The 24,450-nt window shown below is 45.6% G+C and overlaps 2 protein-coding genes across 2 annotated transcripts in view; one reads left to right on the top strand and one right to left on the bottom strand.

The window, feature by feature from the left end:
* Positions 1–553: 553 nt before the first annotated feature.
* On the top strand, positions 554–10,582 carry LOC134098454 (cytoglobin-1-like). The gene is made up of 5 exons (XM_062551505.1): positions 554–916; positions 5,515–5,622; positions 5,890–6,010; positions 8,182–8,262; positions 8,878–10,582. Exons 1-5 carry the CDS (start codon positions 756–758, stop codon positions 8,995–8,997), a joined length of 591 nt encoding a protein of 196 aa, XP_062407489.1. The 5' UTR covers positions 554–755; the 3' UTR covers positions 8,998–10,582.
* A 69-nt stretch (positions 10,583–10,651) lies between these two features.
* Positions 10,652–24,450, bottom strand: part of cep170bb (centrosomal protein 170Bb) — a 26,384-nt gene continuing 12,585 nt past the window's right edge. The window contains exons 7-19 of the mRNA XM_062550299.1: positions 24,367–24,450; positions 22,531–23,717; positions 21,849–22,025; positions 21,359–21,470; positions 18,647–20,395; positions 17,542–17,782; positions 16,728–16,884; positions 16,394–16,432; positions 15,719–15,847; positions 15,439–15,527; positions 15,170–15,263; positions 15,023–15,074; positions 10,652–14,363 (exon numbers count right to left, since the gene is read on the bottom strand). The exon at positions 24,367–24,450 is cut by the window's right edge and continues 507 nt beyond it. Of these exons, the coding sequence (XP_062406283.1) occupies positions 14,152–14,363; positions 15,023–15,074; positions 15,170–15,263; positions 15,439–15,527; positions 15,719–15,847; positions 16,394–16,432; positions 16,728–16,884; positions 17,542–17,782; positions 18,647–20,395; positions 21,359–21,470; positions 21,849–22,025; positions 22,531–23,717; positions 24,367–24,450 (4,322 nt within the window). The 3' untranslated portion in view covers positions 10,652–14,151. The remainder of the gene's footprint in view (positions 14,364–15,022; positions 15,075–15,169; positions 15,264–15,438; positions 15,528–15,718; positions 15,848–16,393; positions 16,433–16,727; positions 16,885–17,541; positions 17,783–18,646; positions 20,396–21,358; positions 21,471–21,848; positions 22,026–22,530; positions 23,718–24,366) is intronic.

Raw genomic sequence — 24,450 nt, 5'->3', positions numbered from 1 at the left:
CATGAATGTAGCTTAGATCCCACTGTTTGGTAAAGACTCTATGTCAAATCTGTGTTGCAGAATGACTAAAATGTCATTTAATCCACTTGGAAGAATGATACGTCAGTGTTGTTGCTTTTGCATTTGTACCATGACATTGGGTCGTCTTTTAAGGAGAACAGATGGGCATGTTATCATGATAAATCTCTGAATAGCCCAGAGGTTCAACTTCCCACAGGGAGCTACCGGCCTTACGTGATCTCTGGTGGTTTAATCTGACTGAGAAGTTCCCATAAGATGTCTTCATGTCAAAAATGTCCCACCCATCCAATGGCTGAGAAATGCAATATGTTATTGAAGTTTTCATTTTTCTTTTTTTTTAATTATCCCTCTGTTTTTTTTGTTTTGTTTTGTTTATTCAAAATTGAGATGGAAGAGGCAGATAAGAAAATGTGTGTGTGTGAGTGTGTGGGAGGGAACGTGATTGTGTGTTTGAGTGTGTGCTGCCTGGTGTGCCCGGTCTTTTTATAGTTTATGAACGAGAGGTATTTCAATAACCACTCCTGTGGCGCTCGCTTGCACTACCATGGTCTCCGTCGCGCGCACAATAGCCTACTGCGAGTTTGTAGTATCATGACTGTCGCGGGCGCAACTAGAAACACCGAAGATGCGCGTGCTGAGCTCTGCTGAAAATCTCAATTGTTAGACAGCAGCAAAGCGTCAGTCTTTGGTCTATTTTTTGAAGTTTATTATTCTTTTTTTTTATTACTTTCAACATGGGCTGTCCAATTTCAACACTTGCCTCCAAGCCAGCTGTGAACTCCTCGGAGGAGATAGCTTTGGTGAGGCTTACGGACAATCAGAAGGAAATGATAAAGCAATCGTGGAGTAGCATTCAGCGGGACATAACCCGAGCAGGCATCATCCTGTTCGTCAGGTTAGTAAGTAAGGATTTTAGAATATAACCCATCCTCAGTTATCAATCCACAGAAGCTGATGAAACAGCTACATATACTGTATGTCAGTTATTTTTCTCGTTTAATGATGCCCGAAACACATTTTCAAACTGTGTTGAAATTGTTAAAGCGACCAACGAAGTTAATTGAAATTGTTTAAATTCAAATGAAGATACAGTATTGTATAGTTCTTTGTACCTCACAAACAGTCAAGACAATGCTTTTATGGACATAGATGTGGTGATTTGTGGGACATGGTTTTGTCAGTATAGGCTCAATCAACAGACAATTGTTAGTCCCTTCAGTTGTGTTCTCAAACCATTAAACACAATAGTTTGCATATTCAAATACTTGCTAAGAATATACCTCTAAATCTTGAAGACTATATTTATTTAAGTCATGATAAATGTAATATTTTCTGTCAGATTTTCTATACTAATGAGTCTGTCACCCCTGACATTCATGTGGTCTGTGCCGAATATGATAACAGAATGGTCTCAACAGATTTGAATCAGATTAATGTTTGACTAAATGTTGTGGATCAGTGTTTTTTACTGTGCACATTGTGCACACATGGCACACATTTAATATATAACATAATTATATTATGAGGGAGATACTGTATGTTATATTAAGGCCGTAAGTCAACAGTGGGGAAGGGAACCAAGTGTGCATGGTGGGTGAAATTGGTTCCTGCCATTCTATTTTATGTACACATTCACAAACACATTGGCCAATTTGTTTATATAATATAATACTGTTATTTCCTCATTTTTGTGCCCCATTGTATCCATTGAGCCATTGAGGGTTGAACAAATTACAACCATAATCATATGAACATAAATCTGTGCATTGGTATAGAAAATAAGTCTAGATATTGTGTTCAAAGTAGCAAATATTCAACAACTTGGTTGTGCATTCACAGTTGTCCAACTGGTGCTTATATCATATCTACTAAGCCTCTCCATGTCTCCATGTCTCAGTGTGAGTTACAGGGAGAGAAATTCATGAACATGGAAATGTCAAATGACTGTTGAAAGTAGCCATGTAAGTCTGATTCTGTTCAGGGGAACTGAATGTTTACAGAAAAGTATGTACTGTATTTGTGAAGTAATATTTCCTGGCTTAGCAACCAAGCCTCAAACCGTGAGCTTGATCAATATGCCCTCGGTTTTCTGACACATGCCTGAGCATGACCCTATTGTAACTCAGCTCACACTAAACGGACACGTCACACGCACAAAAGACTCGCCACGCTTCCTTCAGGCATTCATCACTCCTCCGGCTCATTCATCGGGCAGTTCATCTGACCTTCATGTCGCCATACCAACACACGCAGTTGATATGGGTGCGTGGGTGCTGAGTGATGTTCCACTGGCCACCACTGAAGTCCGGTCCATGGAGAGAAACAGACCTGAACCATGAACCATGAACCTGAACCAGACCATAAAAGAGGGCATTGTGACTGTTCTGGCTGTTGAAGAGAAAGAACCAAAACAATCTCAGTTCAAGCTCTTCGCTCTCCATTGGGGAACTAGAGGGCACATTGTAACAAAAGGCTATTACGCCTGTGTGCAGTGGCATTTCACCATCACCTGGTTAGATGCATACAGTACAAGCATTGAACAAAAACAAAAACAATAGCTTTTACACAGCTACCAGTTGAATGAACAATGTAGAGTGTGTGTGCTTCAGAGACACATGCAATTATTAGTCATTACAGTAATTTCCCGCATATAAGCCGCATTGTGTATAAGCCGCAGGACAGTGTTTTACGCAAGTTAAAAGAAACAAAACCATATTAACACCATATTAACTGCCCCCCTGTAATAACCTCATAGCTGAAGAAATTTTGCAAAATCAATGTTTAAGCCACGGCTAATAGTCGGGAAATTACGGGTATGCACAGTTGAAAAATGAGTTGGATGAGATCAAGAGTGAAGTGCGGTCAGTGATGCGAGACGAGACCTACGAGATCTACGTGCTCTACGTGCGGCGTGGGGACAGGTATATGGCGGAGGCCTCGACATAGCCACGGCTCTCACTGGACCGTGGCAGACATTTGCGTGTCATATTTGCAAACATTCCGCGATTTCTGTGGATAGATTTTTAATGGCGCTTCCCTTTTTGTTTGCAAACTAAACAGCACACACACATCCATTCCCACACAGGGGAGTTTCCCCTACATTCTTCCCACCATCTTTTACACCACCATCTACATGGTGGACCGTGACCCACCTCAAATTTTGCATCAGTTATATGTATTGTATCAGCAGCAGGGTTTTTTTTTCAGCTTGTAGGCAATTGAATAATGGAATTGAATATAGTCGGTATTATGAATATCAAACAAAATAAAGTTAAGTTATACTTTATTCGTCCTGTAGGAAATTTGTGCTCTGCATTTTATTCTTCCGGGGGTAGTGTACACACACGTTCACACACACACACACACACACACACACACACACACACACACACACACACACACATGCACACACACACACACACATACACACACACACTCGGAGCAGTGAGTTCACTAGGAGCATACCCACACAAGGAGCACGCATACACACACACCCAGAGCAGTGGGCAGCCCTTAGTCCGGGGAGCAGTTGGTTCAGATAACAAACCTGCAACAGGTGGTTAATACAATATAAATTGAATGCTGTTTTTTTCCCACATATTCTTTTATCTGTTTCACTCAGACTTGCATTCAAACTATAAACTACAAACACCAACACCCTTTTACAAGCAGAAATATGGAGACTGACGTAGGGACTATAAAACAACTGTGAAATGATATTGATCAGAACAGTCCCCTTCTTCGGGACATAAGTGAATAAAGTCTGTTGGGAAGTGATCAATCGTATAATGCCGTTGTTGATAAGCGTGCTATAAATACATTGACAGTGGCGTTGACATTGACATAGAGATCCCCCTGACATAGTAGTCTGCTCTTCTGTCTCTTGGCCCAAGGACGCAGTCAGTCCTGAGAACTCTGTTGAATGCGTCGATTTTTTTCCCACTCTCTTCGTCCAGACTAAATTTCCATTCCATAAGAAGAGACTAGAATCTCTAGGGACTCCTTCAGGGCCGCTACTGATGCCATCCCTGCATTCAGACCCTCCGCTGCTTTGCCATTTGGGAAAATGTCTGTTTTTCCTGCCACTTTTTCCCATGGTGCCTTTGTCAGGGACCAGGGAGGGCTTTTAAATCCCAGCAGGAGATGAACCATTCTAGAATCTTCACAAGGATTCAGACGACAAGTTTGCTTTTTTACACTACCAAGTAATTCACTGGGCAGCTGAATACAGCATCCTATTTGTTGACATTTTGTAATACTGCTGCCACTGGTGCTGTATTGAAAAGGAAGTTCATGTTTTGGTGCTGATGGACCCATATTAAACAGCCGTGCTGGTACTCACTTTTTCATTGGCTCACATTTTTATTTCCAAAGTTAGATAGATTCTTACAAGGTCCAGTTTCCCTAGAGCAACTTCAGTCTTGCTCAAGGACAAAGCAGTAGCACCAGGGAATTGACCCTCCCCTTAACTTTTCTGGCTATACTGTTTGATAGCCCAGTTCCTTTGTCATTATGATACCACCACCCCAGTTTGTCATTATACTACTTAACAAAACGGGGTAATGCATGTTTCCAGTGGTCTAGTTTACCATAATTCACTCTGAATAAGGGCATAGGGGCCAATGCATGTTCCTAGTGGTCTAGTTTATATCTCACTCTGAATAAGGACATACTGTAGGGGGTAATTCATGTTTCCAGTGGTCTAGTCTAGTTGACCATTCTGTATCTCACTCTGAATAAGGACATAGGGGGTAATGCATGTTCCTAGTGGTCTAGTTGACCATATCTCACTCTGAATAAGGACATACTGTAGGGGGTAATGCATGTTCCTAGTGGTCTAGCTTACCATAATTCACTCTGAATAAGGACATAGGGGGTAATGCATGTTTCTAGTGGTCTGGTCTATCTTACCATATCTCACTCTGAATAAGGACATAGGGGGTAATGCATGTTTCCAGTGGTCTAGTTTACCATATCTCACTCTGATAAGGACGTACCGTAGGGGGGAATGCCTGTCCCCATTGGCCTAGGTTACAGTAATTCATTCTGTATAATACTGTAGCATCAACTAAATGACAAACGATGACGTAATAATAATAATGTCTGTGTTGAATCCAAACTTCATCCATATGATACAGGACCATTGAGTGTCCATATTGGATGCTTGAATGCATTTCATACCTTCAGAAATTCATGTCTGCAGGCTATAGTTGGATTCGTATACAGTTCTTAACTTCACCAAAGTACCTTATGGCTGAAACTCCTTCTTAAAGTCCTCAAGGTTGAAGTGGACATACCCTTTGTCCAATCCATAATGTTTCTGAGATATTCTTTAGAAAATCTTTCTTCAAAAAATGGGATAGTTCATCGGTGAGTGCAAGAGACAGAATGCTCTGCAATACATCTTGAACAATGATGGACTGCTGCTCAAAGGGGACAAAGACCTTCATTTTCCATCCAATGGCAACCCACTTTGTGTTGTTGTGGCAACAGATTGTTCGAGAGCCATCCAGAATGCAAGGAGGTGTTCTTTGAATTCCGTGAGGTGGACGACATTGAAATGCTTCGCGTCAACAAAGAGCTGCGAGCCCATGGGTTGAGGTGAACACACACACACACACACACACACACACACCACCACCACACCACACACACACACACACACACACACACACACACACACACACACACACACAGAAACAACCTCCTACACATACAAACACTCATATGTCAATGGAACTACATACTGTACACCAGTATGTTGTGTATGGTAATAGATATATAATTCAATGTTGGTTGCACTTTTAAATCAAGTTAAAAGGTGTGGTTGTACAGTAGCTTACCTGTGATTGTATGGTTTGGCGCCAGGGTGATGTCCTTCATTGAGAAGAGCGTGGCTCGACTGGAAGAACCCGAGCGATTAGAGAAGCTGGCCTTTGAACTGGGGAGAAAACACTACAACTACAGAGCCATCCCCAAATACTTCATGGTAGGACTCTGTCCAGTCTGCCGTGCTCAATATACTGTATCTGGTGGTTATCTAGACCTCATGTTATCTAGATCAGTGCTTCTCAAACTTTTTACAGTACCACCTCAGAGAACAATTGTGTCTCCAAGTACCACCATTATGACCAGCAGTAAAATACGGTAGCGTAGGCCAATTTAAATATATTTCACATTGTACATACTGTTTTGCATTGTCTTGGTTTTGTTTTTTTCTAAGAAAACTAGTTTAAATGTACTGTAATGATTTTTCATTATATATTTTTTTATATCATTTGAAGTGATTATTTTGTCTTTGTGAAATAAAACATTCTTAGAGACACCCAGAGTACCACAACAGAGAGTCCGCGTACCTCCAGTGGTACCCGTATCACAGTTTGAGAATCACTGATCTAGAGTATTATCCAGACCATAATATGTCAATGTTGTTGTCAAGTGTTCTAGAGTATCTGTGTAATGGCTGTGGTGCATTTTGTGGTTTTATCATACAAAGGATCGGTCGTTAGTTTGCTGACCTGCATGTGATATTGAGAGGTTTGGTCACTATAGGAAATACCCAGTACCCAGTAGAACAAGAAATGTAACATTCAGTAAAACTGTAAACACTAGCAAGCGACTGATAAGGAAGCACTTTGGAATTCAGGAAGGAGTTCTTTAGAAGTAAATCTGCTCAAAGTCTGGAGAGACATGTTTATGAATGACAGAAACTTCAGTTTGTGCCTTTAAAGGACACATTTGAATTAAGCTGTAGAACTCAGGACAGCACTGTCTCTGCATTCTCCAGAATAACTCTCAGTGTTAGTGGAGGGTCATTCATGAGGTTGACACAGATATCAAAGGTACACTGCTGGATGCCAGTGGCCTTATCGACATGGTTTTACATGGTGCCAGGGAGACTGCTGCATTATTGTGCAGCTTAACTTTGTGCCATTCAGACTCACCTAAAGCATTTGGAAGCACAGTACTCTCTCTGACAACTTGCTATAGTATAGTGGCACTGGTGACCTCCTCTGCCACTGCTTGTGCAAGTTAGCCGGAGAGCAGGTAAAATTATTATTATGCTTAGGGAAACGGTTAGCACAGAATTAAGGATCAACTTTAACTAGGGACCCTTTAACATTATTGATGCTAATTCACCTACACCAGTGCCTCTCGAAGTGGGCCTCACTAGGGAATAGTGGGGTGCAATAAACAGGATGAAATTTGTCTTTTTTGTGCCCATCTTTCTTAATGCCTGTAAGTTTTTACAATGAACGTCATATATTCAAAACAAAATAGCCACAGAAACATATAGATTATATGATTATGTTATACATATCAGATCCCCAAATGGGAAATGCAACGTGAAACCACAACACGAAAATAATATTTTAATGTTACCATTCTGCTGGAGTGATAGGATCAGGTTGTGGGGAATGAATGAAAACGTTTGAGCGTCACAGATTTGTACGGTGATGATGATGCTATGAGAATGGGGACTCTCAGTGCTGTTGTTGTTCTTGCTTGTGCAGTGCAGTTGTTATCACTCTTCTTGGAATTTGCTGCTATCTAGACTAGTGATTCTCAGGTGTCTCTCTGAATGTTTAGCACTCTGTAAAGCGCCTTGAGACATGTGTAATGTTTTGGCGCTCTATAAGTGAAATTAAATTTAAATTAAATTGAAGTGTGCCGCGAGGCAAAGTGAGCTGTGCTGTGGTATTTTGAGGAACCCAATGCATATTTATACTGTACATGCTCATAAATAGATACAGAGCTATTTCTAATAGCATCAATGACACAGCCTCTTAATTAAAAAGCTCAGTCTCTCATGTTAGCATGAGCCTGTCGCTTTGGTCTCACGTCATGAACACTCTGTATAGAAAAAAACATCTCTGTTATATCTATATCTCTGTTATATCTGTTATATCTTAGAATTCATCCAGAATGAACATCCCTGTTCAAGCCTACACTCATGTGTGTGACATGTGTTATAATCAGTAACTATAAGTCAGTGGGCCTTGACATATTGGTTTGACATTTGGTGTGCTTTTGTACCTTAAAGGTTGAGAGCCTCTGGTTGAGATTATTGATCTGATACCTACATCATGTGTATTGGCTTCACACAAGCATTAGGACACTGCGGAAAACCTCCTGATATTTGTCTCTGCTGTTTTGCAGTATGTCATGCCCGAGTTTATCCGAGCCATCCAGCCAATACTGAAGGATGGCTTGACCCCGGAGCTGGAAGATGCTTGGAAGGTACTGCTTCATTTGTGTGTGTCTGTGTGTGTTTGTGTGTGTGTGTGTGTGTGTGTGTGTGTGTGTGTGTCTGGTGTCTCTGTGTGTGTGTGTGTGTGTGTGTGTGTCTGGTGTCTCTGTGTGTGTGTGTGTATGTGTGTGTGTGTGTGTGTGTGTGTGTGTGTGTGTGTGTGTGTGTGTGTTATGTGTGTTTGTGTACATCCTTCGTGTACCACATAGTCTTGTGCTGATTCTTTTACACGAGTTACATCTGCTCCCTCCAACACACAGCACACATTTAAATGGTTTAGCAACACTGACATCTACTGGATGTCAACAGACACCAAATCCAGAAAGTCCCAGAAGAAAATGAAAGATATGTTTTCCTTCATGCCTGTGTGCCTCCTGATGGATCTTCTCTGTGACGAATTGTTCGTTTTGAAAGTCAGATTGGTTAATTGTTTTGTTTGTTTGTTTTGTGGTTAATTGTTTTGTTGTTTTTACTTGAGAAGCCTTGTTAAATCATGTGACATAAGGAATGGATAAAGTAGTCTTTGCGTTGGTTTTGCCCTCTTCTATCAGTATCATTTGTCATCTCTCTCTCTCTCTCTCTCTCTCTCTCTCTCTCTCTCTCAGGCCCTCTTTATGTACCTGACTGGGATGATGAGGCAGGGCTACCTGGAGGAGGAGAAGAGGCAGAACCCGCGAGGTCCCCCCAGCATCCGCGCATCATCTGTCAAGAGCAACGCCATTTGACGACCCTCACACCACCACACCACATCCAGGCTAGAGCTTCACCCAGCACAGAGGGGCCTGACTAGAGGCACAACGCCATCTGACGACCCTCACACCACCACACCACATCCAGGCTAGAGCTTCACCCAGCACAGAGAGGCCGGACTAGAGGCACAACGCCATCTGAAGAACCTCACACCACACACCCAGTCCACTATCGGTCAAGTTACTCAAGATGGAATCTCTGCTGATGGTAGATTCTAGCGCAGGCTAAACTGTAACTGACACCTAAATGAAAGGATGTATACATCTCCGTTCAAGTCAGAGCTTAGAATGTACAAATGCTTACAACCCAATCTACTACCTTTTGACTTACACACCCACAAACAATATTAGAGTGTTGTGCTAACTGGCTAGCAAATTCAGCTCCAACCAAAGACTTCATTTTTCAACTCCACTGGTGATATTGCCGCAATGTTGCTACTCAACTCAAGCATATAGCCTACCTTTCACACACACACACACACACACACACACACACACACACACACACACACACAAACCAACCATTTTACCTCCATTTGCACCTTCGCAGCTACTGTAAAGCTAACAGTTAATCAGCAGAACCGCTCAAATCAATAGGCTACCGTAGATTCATTACAAAACACTGCCCAGTGGTGATACTGCATGTTAGTGGTCTAATGGTGTTAGACTTTTCCTACAATTATTTTAATACTGAACTGAACCCATAATGCCCAGGATATTTAGGTTTTATTTTGTAGTCTGAAGAAAGACTGTAAGTTTGAAATTTACAGCTGCAAGTGCTAGGTTTTGCATTTTTGCATTGTAATATAGTGTGCAGTTTTATCTCTGATTTTATGTTTTTAAAATACTTTTATTTACATTCAGTTGTCTTATTTAACTGCATTGTGTGGACGCAGATGTACCGGTAGATGATGTACCCTGGTGGTGAGACAGACCTCTTTGCTGACCTCTTGTAAGTTGCTAGTTTTTTTCTTTTCTTTCCTTTTCTTTTTTGTGACTCGCATAGAGTTGTGGGTTTCATCAGGTCCCTTTCCACAGGTGTATACTGTAAAATCAAGCACTTAGATTATGAATGCAGACTGCATGGTGCTGGATTAACCCATCTGCGTAAAGGGACCTGATGAACCCCATGATTACTGATGGTCCATACAGTCTATTTCACAGCATTTAGACCATTGCTTTTGTTCCACAACTTATCTTTTTTCATTTTAATCCCTTGGCTTTTGGCTGATATTTTCGTTTATTTTGAGATTTTTTTTCTCAATTTTACACAAATGAAAATAAATGATGTCCCACTCCATGCTTTACCTTTGTATATACTGCAGTTATCCCAATATTAGAATTTCCAGTGCTATTGTAAGAATCTTTGTTTTTATTCATATACAGTATAAAATAGCCATTTGCGTCTTCAACATCTGCCTTCATATTTTATCCTTGACTGTGATGGTATTTATACGTCTTATATAAAAGTTAAATAAATGTTTATGTCATCATGATTGCGGTATTATGGTATTTGTATACAGTAGGTCTAATATAAAAATGAAATAAATATTCAATAGCATCATGATTCAAGTCAAGTTTGTTTACATGTGTAAATTAAGATGAGCACTCCCAAGTATTTATGACTGAAATCAGTTTATTACAAATGAGATGATAAAAAAATGAAATACATTCTACATGGTGCAGGTGGAGATATGGAACTTAAGAATGGAAAAAAAGTAATATTCCATATAAAATAATAATCATTAAATACAGAGAATATTAGGAAGTCAGTGTTTAACAATATGAGCCAAGTTGGTAAGTTACACTGTTGCATTTTATGGTCACATGGTGTACATACAGAAGTATGTGTTTTGTCATCTAACAAAGCTTATTACAGAGCTCCATGCACTGAAAGTAATAGTAGACCAGGTAATGTCATCACAACAGCAGCTGATGAATAGTCGTATAGCCAATCAGATGTCGGTTTTTAACTAGGTTACTACATTCTTGATTACTATTGGCTGAAGGAAGCAGTGGTAGCATCAGTGACTCCAGAGATTCCAGATTGACACCAGGATATAAATGTAAGCATTTTAAAAAAACAACCTATAAGTGACAAAAACCTATAAGTGATTCAACAGTACGCTAAAAAGCCTGCCCTTTTGAATGTCTAAAATGGTGCATAACCTATATTTCAGCCACTTAACGTTCCAGATTTACTGCCATGTACATTTTCCACTTTCACCTGCAAAATTTTGCGGCGTATAGATTTATTTTCTTTTTTTTCAAATGAAAAGTGCACATTTGGTGAACTAGCCAAAACTCTCACCCAGCTACACTAAATTATGGTTCACATGCATTGTGGACAAAATATTGTACGTTTTTGTTGTTCTTTTTCATTCTTTTTTTTGTACACATACATTTATACGCTGTTTCACTACACACACAATCTCACATCCCCCAACTGTGTTTGCGCATACCAGGGGTTCACCGCAGCTCCCACTATGTCCATAGATACCACTGCTGTGATGGCAGACTGAAGCTGGTAATACATTGTTGATCAAATGTGATAATACATCTGGTTTGCGTACAGCACAGGCCAAAACAAATGGCTTGTTTCAGACTTATGACATTTGAACAAAGCACCAAACAAGAAGAGCAATTTAGCAGAGTGCAGCAGGAGAAAGAACTTGATTATTTTTTACAAAATACTTTTTCTATATATATGAGAACATAAATGTGATATGGAAAATGAACTAGCCATGATGTTTGGCCTGTGTTGGGTAATCATCATACCACTCAGCTATCAATCACAAACAAAACACAATCATGTGGTATTTGAAAAGCCTCTGAGTGATAAGCATTATAAACAGCTGATATAACTGTAAATGAACGGCATCTTAGTGAACTGAACGATTGCAGTCTTTTAACTACTGTAATGCCCCTCATTCAAGCTTTGCTCAAAAGACTACTTCTTTTTAAGAATCTTTCAAGAACTGCAGTCTACGTGAAGCAGCTATAGTACGTGTACAGCACACTGAACGGAGAGACTTCTGCGCAATGAAAATAAACCATCCAACCGAAAATACAAATACCCAGATCTGCAGGGAGAAAGATACAAATGAGTAAAAATACAAGTACAAGTTAAGTACAAGTACAAGTAAAAATATTCAAATGAAAAAGATGAAGACGCTTCCTGTGGAGCACACAGGTCTTGCCAGTTTAGGAGCATGTTGCCTTTTTGCAAGCCAAATATTTTGCTTAGTAGGTTGGAAAGGAAATCAAAATACAAACGTTACGGTTTGGTTATGTTTGTCTAACTACTGGGAAGCCATAAATGGTTGTCTTACTACTGGGAAGCCATACATTATTGGCCTAATACATTCTCATTAAAAAATCTTTGTTTCCTTTGCCGAGTATATGGGACAATGCTAGGGAGAAGAACTTAATGAGGAAGTTGATCTCGTCTGTTGCCGTTTGGACTAAATGATGATTAAATGATTAAAGCAACACTAAAGCACTTTTCCTCTGTCGAACACTCTCTATATGTTTATCCAGCAAATAACAGACAAGGTAGAATATGTTGCATGATTTTATGAAAGTATGATGTATTTGTAGTTTCTGATGTCTCATTTCATCGAACTACAGATACACTACCCCACCTCGTAAAGTTACATAGTGCGGTTATAGCCGATAGAGGGCCGCGAAGTGAAAGCAGAGGTGCCGTTCACCCTGTTACGAGTTGATAAACCGCTGAAATGATTTTGGAAACATTATTTTAAGGTACGAAAAACTCTTTAGTGTTGCTTTAAAGCAAATCTATGATGTCATGTGCCATAGTTGTCCATATTTTCCTTCAAATGAAACTGACACAACTCATGGTCCTTTGCTAAATTTAGTCTACACTGCCTGATATGACTCAATATTTCAGTATATGGATATAGCTGACATGCTAATTATCTGAATCAGGAATGCTATAGTGCTAAAGGCCAGGCTACTGATACACAAGAAGAAGAGACCCGTTTGCCTTCTGGATTCATTGTCAAAATCTGAAAACAGTACTGCACATTCAAGTCTAGCCTGGGCAAAACATCAGTAAGCAACCAGGCTGTCACACAACATAACCTCAACACACTGCATAATGGTGTGTGTCCTCCGCTGTCTCTTGGTTAAATCATATTTACACCAACGTAAACATCAGAGATGGGATCTTTGAGGAGAGAACTGCCTGATTGTTCAAGTAATTTTACTGCTCAAGTTGGATTTGTGAAATACCACCATACATTGTTATGTATGCACACAGCATATGCTGATCTATACCTGTCTGTGATTTTTTCTAGATTCTGTGTGAGAAAAAAAAGCACAGTCATTAAAGTCTGTGCCAAAGCGTTCACAGTGACCATTTTCATGTTCCAAATCAACGCAATATGATTTGTAAGACTCCAATTGCTCGGGGCTTTTCTACACTAAACTGTACTGCTCCAAACAAAATAGGTTCTGGAAGGCATATTCCCAAGCGCTATCATGGCAATCTACATCACAACATTCATTAAAAAAACGCTTTAGGGATCAAAGATAATTCCTGACAACCACATTCAAAAACATAATCACCAAACCAATCAATTATAATTCACTATTTCCTTTAGTATAGAAGTCAGTGAACATACCTTGGCTAAATTTGAACAAAAGAAAAATCAAAGGAAGCCCGCATGGATCATTCTGGTATGCTACACTGTTTTGGCCCATAGTATTGCTGCGTCCCCCCACCCTCAAGCACCCCCACCTCATCTTCCACACATCTTCAATAGGTACAACATAATCTATGCTATGGCTATCATAGCACAGAACAAACACAACAGAAGTGGCACAAAATGGATCTCACATTATGGAGCAGGGATCCCATTCATGGGTCCTCTAAAAGACCAGCTTCTCACTTGACCAAAGGGACACCAACCAATCACACAAGGCATGTGGGACATCGATACACTTGTTTAAGCAAAGCAAAACAAGCTCTAGCTGTTTTTTTGTACATATACAGTTTTGCCTTCAAAGCTTGTGCAACATGTCAGCAATTTTGTTTTTTCGTCTTAAATACAGCATTACTCCCTAACTTTCCTCGTAGGACTCGTAGGCTTGATCCGAACTGCATCAGACCAAGTACTTCTGGTCATCTGATCCCCGCGTTCCCCTCTTGGTTCTCTCGTTGGCGTTCGGGGTGGCGGGACCGGTGGCCCGGCCGCCAGAGTGCCGGGCCTGCGTCGGAGCCTTGGCTTTGGAGGTGTGTCTCGGCGTGCCCGGTGTAGGGGAAGCCGTGGCGGCCATCTTGGGACTTCCACTGGGCTCCACAATGGTGTTGATAACTGCAGTGACACAGAGATAAAGGAACGAACAAAAGCAAACACTGTCAAGTTTTGTCAACGTGTGAGACGTGTGATGCTTGCCAAAAATTTGCATTTCGAGGGCTGAGAACCAAAGGGACGTAAGTGACATTTCACCAACTTTACAGGAGAGGCAAAACAAATCTAGCTGCTTCTATATGTTCACAGTTAAAGACCTTTGGGTTTTTGTTCAATAACTATATATTTATAATAAATATTTTACTTCTATAATTTTGTCAGCTAAGAGAGCTCATCAAGAGCTTTCAGGTGATATATATAACTCAATTTTGACCAAAATGTCACTTAAGGCCATCGCCCACCAGAAGCGTACGCGGCGCGCCGCGCCACGAAAAAACTTAGAATTCCATTGTTTTCAATGGAGCATCGCCCACTGGAAACGTCTGCCGCGCAGCAGCCGCACAGAGATAGAAAACTATTCTAAAATCCTGCGCGGCAAGCCCAGACCGCCGAACACCGCTGAACGCCGTTTCTGGTGGGCGTTGGGCTTTACGCCCCTTTGGCTCTCAGCCCTCGATTTGATTCCATTTTTAGACTGTTTTTGTTTGTGCACTGTCCCATTCTTACACAAAGAGCCAGAGTAGCCAAAATAAAAAAAACATACAATCATTTTGTTCACTTACCCTCCAACTGTCTCTGAACTCTCCTCAACTCTTGCAGGATTGAAGAGATTTCCTGTAACGCAAGGACATGTTGTTAGTATTTCCAAGAGTTCTGTATTGAAAATATAGCACTTAAAATGGCTACCAAGTGGAAAAATTATTAGAAACCTTATTAGATGTTTTCAGGATAGGGACTTCATTTTCAGAGTTAATCTTTGCCTCAATTTCCTCCCACACTTCTGTCTTGTTCCGGAACATGACCCTGAAAACAACCAAGGCAGGAAATTAACCCTAGTATTCCTTTCAAATGCAAATAGCTCTTATTATCTTCAAAATACAGAGTAAATATAAATAATAATCCTGATAACCTGTAAAAAAACCTGTAATTCCAACCCCTGGCTATGCCATGACAAAAATGGATACTTATTAGTCCTTACTTCATTTTCTCTGTGAGCTGCTCTGTATTCTCTCGAATGGCCTGGGAGAGCTGGGAGACAGGATTCAGCATGAGATTGTCCAGAATGACCTGTGTCAGAAGGGATGGAAAACTTTTAAGCAATTTCCTTTCATTATATTATATTATATTATATTACATCACACTATGAATAGGTTGGACCGAGTTCAAATTCTGCACCCGCTGTTGCCAGTAGGCTACACGTCACTTTGGATAAAAGCATCACTTCACTTTAACAAAAGAGACCGCAGAAATCTGCAAACCTCTTCCCTATTCCAGGGGCGTCGCTTCGATTCTTGTTCATTCATATTGGAATCCTGCTCCAGGGGACTGAGGGAACCTGGTGGAACTTTCTGGTAGTTCAAACTGGCCTCAGGTATGTGCTGTACCAACTGGACACACAAAACAGCAGGTGAGCGTCCGAGAGAACACAACACTGTTAGATCCACAAAGACGTCTGGACACAATAATTAGGTGATCTCAGTTACCAGGAAAAGTTTGGCCACTGAGTGACACAGAATGCCTTTAGAGTGTAGTTTGCTTAGAAATGCTTATTTCTGAGCAAACCTTTTGGCGGTGAGTAGTGCATGCAGTTAAAGCAAAGCCTGATACTGTACATCGCTAAGTACACACAGCACGTCATGCCACCCACAAGCTAGTGCTCGCAAAGACACTTCACGGCCTTATGATAGTATCCAATCAAGATCATTTAGCTCCATGGTTAAGATAAGAGTAGGATTAGTAGTAATAGTAGACACTAAATGCCTTGATTGAACGTGCCCTGTTAGTCGCTAAGAAAAGTAAATTTATGATGGGGGGGGAAAAGCAGTGTTAACCACATCTGTGAGATCTTTTATTTTTTTGCAAAGCAAGTGAGAAATGCAACCATCGGCAAGTTAGTGGAGCACAAATGAACTCGTGAACAATGATTTAAGCACCTGGGATGACAGGACCCCCTGCAATGATGCATATGGCCTCTGCACGAGAGAGAAGGAAGAAACACTGGTGAACACCGTCAAAAAAGAGCTCCAATTCAAGACTTTTTTAAAGAACTTTTTCACGAACGTCTGGACTACCCCTGTTAAAAAAGGGTTCCACCAAGCCTCTGCTACAGTACGTTGTGCATTCTCTGGCGAGGAGCACTGCAGGTCAGCCATTATGGATCTGGGCAACATGGCCGCCGACGGCAGTTGCACTGCATGTTATGGAATACTGGGTTTACATGATGGAAAATGAGGCCATGAGGGAGGGCGTGAGGGAGCTGGGACTTACTTCCTCCCGGGCGGAGATGGTGGAGGCGGGTGTGTTTGGGATGGAGCTGGGGGAGGTGGTGGTGCCCATGCCGGAGCTCTGGGAGTCGCCATCACCCGCCACATCGTGAATCTCACGGGCAAGGATCGCCAGGTCTTTGGCCAGGTCCTGACTCAACCTATAAGGTGGACACAAAGACCCAAAATATCTACCGTCATTTCCCAACTATTAGCCTTCAGCCTGTAGGCCTACATTGAATTTGCTAAATGTTTTCAGCAATGAGGTTACTACACAGGGGCAGTTAATATGGTATTAATATGGTTTTGTTTCTTTTAACTTGCATTAAACACTGGAGCAGGATGGGGAATTCACACTGAACAGTCACAACTTATGGTTGCAGCTCAGACTCTACTGTATACACAATGTGATTGGCCCAACAGAAGTTTAATTTTTCCAGCTCGCAATTAATGGAGAGTTGCTAGACGACCCCGGCAGCAAATTACATTTCCTGCCGCAAAGGTGCGTCTAGATTTATAGGCTAAAGAAACAGCTGAACTGCAGCTAAATTGAGGGGTTGTGCCTTGTCCCTGTATTTCTCAGCAATGCAAGATATTCTGCAGGCCTACCGTAATTTCCTGACTATTAGCCGCGGCTTATACATTGATTTTGCAAAATGTCTTCAGCTATGAGGTTAATACAGGGGGAGCAGTTCATATGGTGTTGATATGGTTTTGTTTCTTTGAGCTTGCATAAAACACTGTCCTGCGGCTTACACAATGCACAAGGCTATGCGGGAAATGACTGTAACTGTGTCAGGGGCTGTGGCTGTGGCTACCTGGCGATCTCGGCGCTGTGCGTGGACCAGTTCTGGAAGTGCTCGTTCTGCTCCTCCTCCTCGGGCTCCAGCGAGATGGACTTGGAGCGCACGGGCGTGACCTTCAGGGCCTGCATGGTCTGCGTGGAGGCCGAGGCGTGCGAGCGCTTGTGCTTCTGGCTCTGGCTGCCCGAGCTCACCTCCTGCTCCTCCTCCGAGGTGGACGAGTAGTCCGAGCCCTTCTGCCGCCGACGGGCCCCTGCTGGACACACACACGTATGCGCGCGCACACACGCACACGCACACGCACACACACACACACACACACACACACACACACACACACACACACACACACACACACACACACACACACACACACACACACACACACACACACACACACACACACACACACACACACACACACACACAGAGAGAGAGAGGAGGAGTGGAAGAGTGCTTAACATGGCTAACTGTCAAAGATGTTTCTTTATCCTCAAATGTTGTGTTTATTGTATCTTTGCCAAACTGATATACTGTATGACTGTATGATTTGTATATACTGTAGGGTAGGTCTGTGAAATGAGTAATTTTGATGACTTCCAACCAAGTCCTCTTTTGCTTTACAGATGTAACTGTAACGTGTCAAATAATCATGACCCCAATACTGACCAAAATGATTGTGATTATTCATGCCACAATCGAATAGCACTACAGCGCACATATGTCCAGCTTCTAAGAACACAGTACCGTACCATCTTATTTAACGTGCAGCCTATACTGTACATTCCCACCTTCACTCCTGTTACATGGCTGTAGACATCTGAGGTATATAACGTGCATAATGGTATGCAGATGCATCTGAGGTGTATAACGTGCATAATGGTATGCAGGTGTCTTTGGCTTTGGTTGCCTTACTGATCTGGGGTGCGTTTCTCAAAACCATAGTGGCTAACCTGTTAGCAACTTAGTCGGTTGGCAATGGGAAATTTGCATTGCAACCAACAAAGTTGCTAACTTAGTTAGCTTAGTTAGCAACTAACTTAGTTAGCAAGTATGGCTTTGGGAAACGTGCCTCAGCATGTGTAATTGGCTGCATGTGTCACCTCACCATCTTTGTTACCTTTCTGGTGTTTGTGGGGTTTCGCACCTGCTGCGTTGGTGTGTTTGGCTGTGCTGGACCGGGCGCGGGCGGAGGGGAGCTTGGCGGTCGCTGACGCCGTCTTGGTCGTCCCCTGTTTGGGTTCTCCCGGGGCAGCCTTGCGTGAGCTGGCGGTGGGTTCGGAGGGGCGGGTGGACGGAGCTGACCTGCCCGAGGTGGACTCGGTGTCGCTCGGGGCATTGAAGGACCCGGTCCTTTTCCGCGGCATGGCCAGGATGTCGAGCCGCGACAGCTTCTTGCTGTCGGCGGGAGTTTTGCCGTGGTCCGAACTCTGGGAGGCCCGGTCGGTTTCGGTCTCGTTATCCGAGGTCTCGCCGAGCCGGGCCCGACGCAACATGGACGCCCGAGTGGGCCGCGGGGCGGACAGGCTGTTGGAGCGGGTCAGAACCTGCGGGGCGACCTTGCTGGACGTCTTGCTGGGCGCTTCCTCCTTCAGCGGAGGGGCGCTCAGCCTCTTGCGGGCGGCCGCGCGGGAGCCGGACTCGTGGTCGGACGAGGAGGCGGCGTCGGCCCAGTGGTTCTGGCCGTGGTTCTGCTGGCCCTCGGACAGGTCCAGGGAGCCGCGGTTCCCGGCGCTCCGGCGAAGCTGCAGGCGTTGGGCGGCGTTCCCGGCTTTCGCCGTGCCGTCGCTCCCGGCGGTGGTGTGACTCCGCCGCTTCTCCGAGAGCCGCTCCCGCGCCGTGGGCTGCCGGCCCTTGTCCGGCCCTGACCGCTCCTTCTGCGTCGCGGAGCTCGCCGGACGCTTCTTGGGCGCCGTCGTCGTCGACGCCGCGGCGTTCTTGCTGCTCACCATGCTGACCGTGCTGGCCGTGTCCACGTCCGACTCGCCGGACATCGAGTCCTCGAGTCCCGTCTTGCCGTCCCGGGACGAGAGCTTGTCCTCGGGGGAGCTGAGGGACCGCTCGGCCTCCTGGAGGAACGCCGGGGGCTCGAGTCCGGCCTCCGCCCGCTCCAGGTCCCTGAGCGTGGGGTGGCTGGAGATGTGCGGCAGCCTCTTGACCTGGACGTCGTCGGTCGTCCGCTCCTTGGTGAAGCTCTCCTGCCGGACGAACGCGCCCGAGGCCAGCGCCAGCGCCACGGTGTCCTTGGTGGGCACCGCGTCGCGGTCGTGGTGGGTCTGGAGGTTGGGCGCCGAGGAGTTGGGCTTGACGCTGCGCCGCGGCTCGTGCCCGCTCAGGTGGCGGATCAGGACGGTGGTCGGGGGCGTCCGCGGGGACGGGTCCCTCTCCGACTGCGACGACAGCGGGCTCCTGGACGGCTCCGGCCGACCTTGCGACCCGTCGTCCGACCCGATGTAGAAGGAGGTGGACTTGGGGGTCTGCGCGGGCGGCTCCTGACCGATCCCCCAGGGCGCGGCGCCGTCCCCCGGGGAGGACAGCGTGCCGGACGCCCCTCTGCCCCGGTGCTTCCTCTCCAGGATGGAGCCGTCCTCCGAGCGGCTGGTGTCGCTCAGGCTGTCCGGGTCCACGTCGTCCTGGACGCAGAGCCTCTGGGCGGAGTCCTGCTGAGCGGGCAGCCCCGACCCTCGCTCAGGAAGCTCGCAGTCCAGATAGGGGTCGTGGCGGATGAGGACGCAGGGGACCGGACTCTCGGATTTGTCCCCGAGGGGCACTTGGGGCAGGAGGCGTCGCGTGCGGGACCCCTGGCTACTCTCGGTCTCCGACATGTCCAGACTCTGGCTCAGCATGGTGGAGTGGGGCATCCTTCCATCTGAAACACATAACATGTCCACACACAAGTGAGAAAATGACCACTGTGGCAGGGCCTATGGGCAACAATGACTCCACATGTGTTCCAGGTTATATACAATAGATACAGAATAACGTATTTTTCCTATTAGCTGCAGCTTATACACTGATTTTACAAAAGGTTTTCAGCTATGAGATTAATGCACAGTTAATATGGTATCAATATAGCCTGGAAAACCAGCGCCAACTGCTGGACGGCAAAATGTTTTGCCTGCATTTGGGTCTGGCCTCGGACCACTGTACATTTTGAAAACACTGCCCTGAATCTGGCAGATGGCAACTAAACCAATCACAACGCAGAGATGTGTTTTGAATCAACGCGGGCGAGGCAGAGGGCTCTGGGGCGGGGTTTTGAGGGAGCGTTGGCCTATAGGCACAGACACGGTTTGAAAGACAACGGGTTGTGCTCATCAACAATGTTCCGTTGTATCCATTCATCGAGGCCAGACTAAATTAGACATCCAATCCATTTAGGCTGGTTTATCAGGCTAGTATCAATATGTTTTTTTTTCTTTTAACTTGCACAAAACACTGTCCTGTGCCTTGAGCTGTGTAGCTAATACACATGTAATTACTCTACAATGTAAAAATGAAAACATAATGAATGCATTTACTGCATCTTTACTGTAAAAGCCACAGGGAGAGGCCAATGTAACTACACAGTATATGAAGAACACCACACAAGTCTCACCCAGTGGTGTAGTCTAGGTAGCTGTAGTGGGGATGCTGTGATCAACCCCAAATGTTAATATATATCCTTGCCTATTTTAAGTGGGTATGAGGTGATGCTTTTTGGATAGATAGATAGATAGACAGATAGATAGATATTTTATTGATCCCCAAGGGGAAACATATACTACAACGTGAACAGGATGGGTGTACTGCGTAGACCTGCGTATCACATAGACTACACCACTGGTCTTACCTCTATCTGGCTCCATCTGTGGGCTTGCTCCTGGGGCTCCAGGCTCTGTGTAGCTGTCAGCTAAGCTAGCCCAGCGGGACACCCATTTGGGGCTGCTCTGGGACGCCTGGGGCTAGCATGGGGAAGAGCAGCGACAGACACACAGATAGAGTGAGGTTGAGTAATAGTACATCACAGAGCAGAGGGACAGGTTCAAGTGATGCCTCAAGCACAGATATGGAGGAAGAAGGGGAGCTCACCTAGGTTCCCCAGGTCCTCTGTTCCCCACTTTGTATGGGACCGGGGAACATAGGAACTTTTTTGGGGAAATTTTAAAAAGGGTTCTATATTCCCTGCTTTTCTCAAAAAGGGCCCTATGTTCTCCGGTGTATATTGCAACCGGGGAACATAGGACCCTTTTGGGGGAAACCGGGGAACATAGGACCCAGGGAACATAGGGATGACCCCGGAAGGATGCTAGGCACTAGATTAGCTGCTAGGTTTCCGGTACCTGTGCCTGGGCCGGATCCGGGCTGTGTTTGGGGATGCTGAGGCCCTGGATGGTGGCAGAGGCCAGGTCGGCAGGGCTGTGAGTGACCAGATACTCTTCCCGGCCATCCTCGATCACCGGACGAGTTATGCCCAGAGTGGGGCCACTGTACTCAGGTGAGTCCAGCACACCAAACACCTGACGAGTTGAGGACAGCAGGTAAGTACAGTATGACACAACAAACTCTTTTTCTGTATTAGCAATAGTTGTGATCTGGGGCGCATTTTACAAAACATTAGTTGTTAACCTGTTGGCAACTTGGTTGGTTGGCAATGGGAAATTGCATTGCAACAAACAAAGTTGCTACCTTAGTTAGCAACTATGGTTTTGGGAAACGCGGCCCTGGGTGATATGTGCCAAATGTGAACACTAGCACATGAGAGGGTCAAAAGGTAGCATGACCCCTATGACCTCTATGACCTCTATGACCTGTATGACTTAGTTACGACCTATACACATTTGCCGTTTGTAGCAGTAGATTTCAACTTCTATCTGAACGGTTTGTTTGTTTGCTGTTATTTAAATCCCCATTAGCTTTTGCAAAGCAGCAGCTACTCTTCTTGGGGTCTATGATCAAATATAACGAATACAATATTGAATGGTCTCCTCGACCTTGACAAAAAACCCTGTTCCGGTCTTATACCTGGTCGATCATGCTCCGCGCCTCCTCCACCTCCTTGTCCTGGGACTCGGTCTCGATGGTGTAGGTGCCGGCGTCGCTCAGGCTGTCATCCTCCTCCATCCTCATGGCGCGCGAGGTGCGCGGGTCCACGCCGCTGATGCTGATGCTAACGCTCGTGCTCATGCTAAAGCTCTCCGTCATGCTGATGCTGGGAGGCATCTGAGAAGGCTCCGTCGGCAGGCAGGAAGTGGGGACGGGGACGGGGACGGGGACTTCCTGCGGGACGGGCGGGGAGTGGGGCGCGGCGGGGGGGCGGGGGGGGTAAGAGGAGGTGCATTGCGAGGGGGAGGAGGGGTAAGAGATCGACCCCGGGCCGCTCAGGTCACCCGGAGAGGGCAGGAGGTGTTGAGAGGGGCCCGCGGTCATCACGGGGGGAGCCGACATGGGCGGGGGAGGCGGACTCTCCTTCAGGAGCTCCGCCGCAAACTCCTGGGCCAGCCTGGACTTCCTGCCCGCGCTGCCGAACGGCCGGTGGGCCGGACGGGTCCCGGCGGCGCCCGGTGGGGATGGCGAGTGGCTACCTCCCCCTCCGCCGCCGCCACCGCCGCCGCTGCTGCTGGACGTCTCGTCGGTCTTCTCCCGCTTGAGCGAGCTGGAGCGCTGCTGCGGGCCGCCGGGCGGGTGGGCGTGGCCGTGGGCGGCCGAGCCCTTCAGGGGGACGGTCATCTGCTGGGTGGGCGGCGGGTGCCCGTGGACCGAGGCCGGGCGCTCGCCGCTGTGCCCGCTGCCCTTGCGCCGCTCCAGCTTGGCGCGCAGGGCCGAGTACGAGTCCGGGTTGGCGGTGAAGGACTGCGAGCGCTTCTTGCGCGGGTTGTCGTCGAAGAACTCGATGACGAAGGCCTGCTGGCTGGGGGGGTCGGCGTGAGGCTGGTGGCGCGCCTGAGGAGGGGGGGGCGAGGGGGCCTCCTGCGGGGACAGGCACATCACGGCCTGGGGGGCCACGGGGGACGGGGGCGCCAGCTTGGGCGGGGACAGCTGAACGGGCGGCTGAACGGGCGGCTGAGCGGGCGGCAGAGGCTCTGAGGTGGGCACTGAGAGGTGTGACGGGAGGGACTCCTGCGACTGGACGGAGTGGCGCGACTTGCTCCTCTTGCCCTTGAGCACCGGGTCCTCCGAGTCGCTCTGGGTGCCGTCGTCATGGTGATGACCTACATGGAAACACAAAAAAAAGAAAAAAAAAGCCACATCTGTGAACAACTCAAATCAGATTTCAAAATAGTTACAAATACTGTGACTATCCCAAAACTAGGTCTTTGAAGACATCTTTGGAAACTAAACTCGTAAGAAACTGAGCCAATCCACCATTGAACCTCAACCGTTTCAGTCTCTGAGTCATCGTTTGCGTCTATCACGTGTTTGAGCCATCTGATATGAAGGTGTGTGGGCTTTTATCTCTCCTCATCGTTGGCCAAAGCCATAGGCGCTGACCTTTGAGTGTCTTGATGTTCATGGCGAGGTATTTTTACAGTATTTTTCCCTTTATACATATAGGACAGTAGAGAGAGACAGGAAGCAAGTGGGAGGGAGAGATGGGGTGGGATCGGTAAATTAATGCAGGTCGGAATCGAACCTGTGTCCCCGTGGGCACTCGGACCCGTACATGGCATGAGTGCTGTAGCCTGTTACGCCACAGCGCCCCCCCGAGGTCACTCAATTTACAAAAGATTTTTAAAAATCATTTTAACATCTCTCTGTCATAGCCCTTTTCATCTGGCGTGCCCCCTAGAAGCAGCTCGCGCACCACCGGTGGTACATTTTGTACAATTTGTGAATCCCTGACCAAAGCCATAGACTGACCTTTGAGTGTCTTGATGTTGATGGCGAGGTCACTCTTGGTGCTGTAAACGTCCTCGCAGGTGGGCTGCCGCCGCATCATGCTCA

Source organism: Sardina pilchardus, chromosome 12 (assembly GCF_963854185.1).
Source record: "Sardina pilchardus chromosome 12, fSarPil1.1, whole genome shotgun sequence".
Taxonomy (NCBI): domain Eukaryota; kingdom Metazoa; phylum Chordata; class Actinopteri; order Clupeiformes; family Clupeidae; genus Sardina; species Sardina pilchardus.
Note: the sequence above shows the minus strand (reverse complement) of the source record. Positions and strands in the feature narration are given on the sequence as shown.

What these genes read in the sequence shown, in the direction of transcription:
- LOC134098454 (XM_062551505.1), top strand. Translation starts at nt 756, where the DNA reads ATGGGCTGTCCAATTTCAACACTTGCCTCCAAGCCAGCTGTGAACTCC. An exon ending in GGCATCATCCTGTTCGTCAG is followed by an intron (nt 917 to 5,514) that starts GTTAGTAAGTAA and finishes TTGTGGCAACAG; the next exon opens with ATTGTTCGAGAGCCATCCAG. An exon ending in CCATCCCCAAATACTTCATG is followed by an intron (nt 6,011 to 8,181) that starts GTAGGACTCTGT and finishes GCTGTTTTGCAG; the next exon opens with TATGTCATGCCCGAGTTTAT.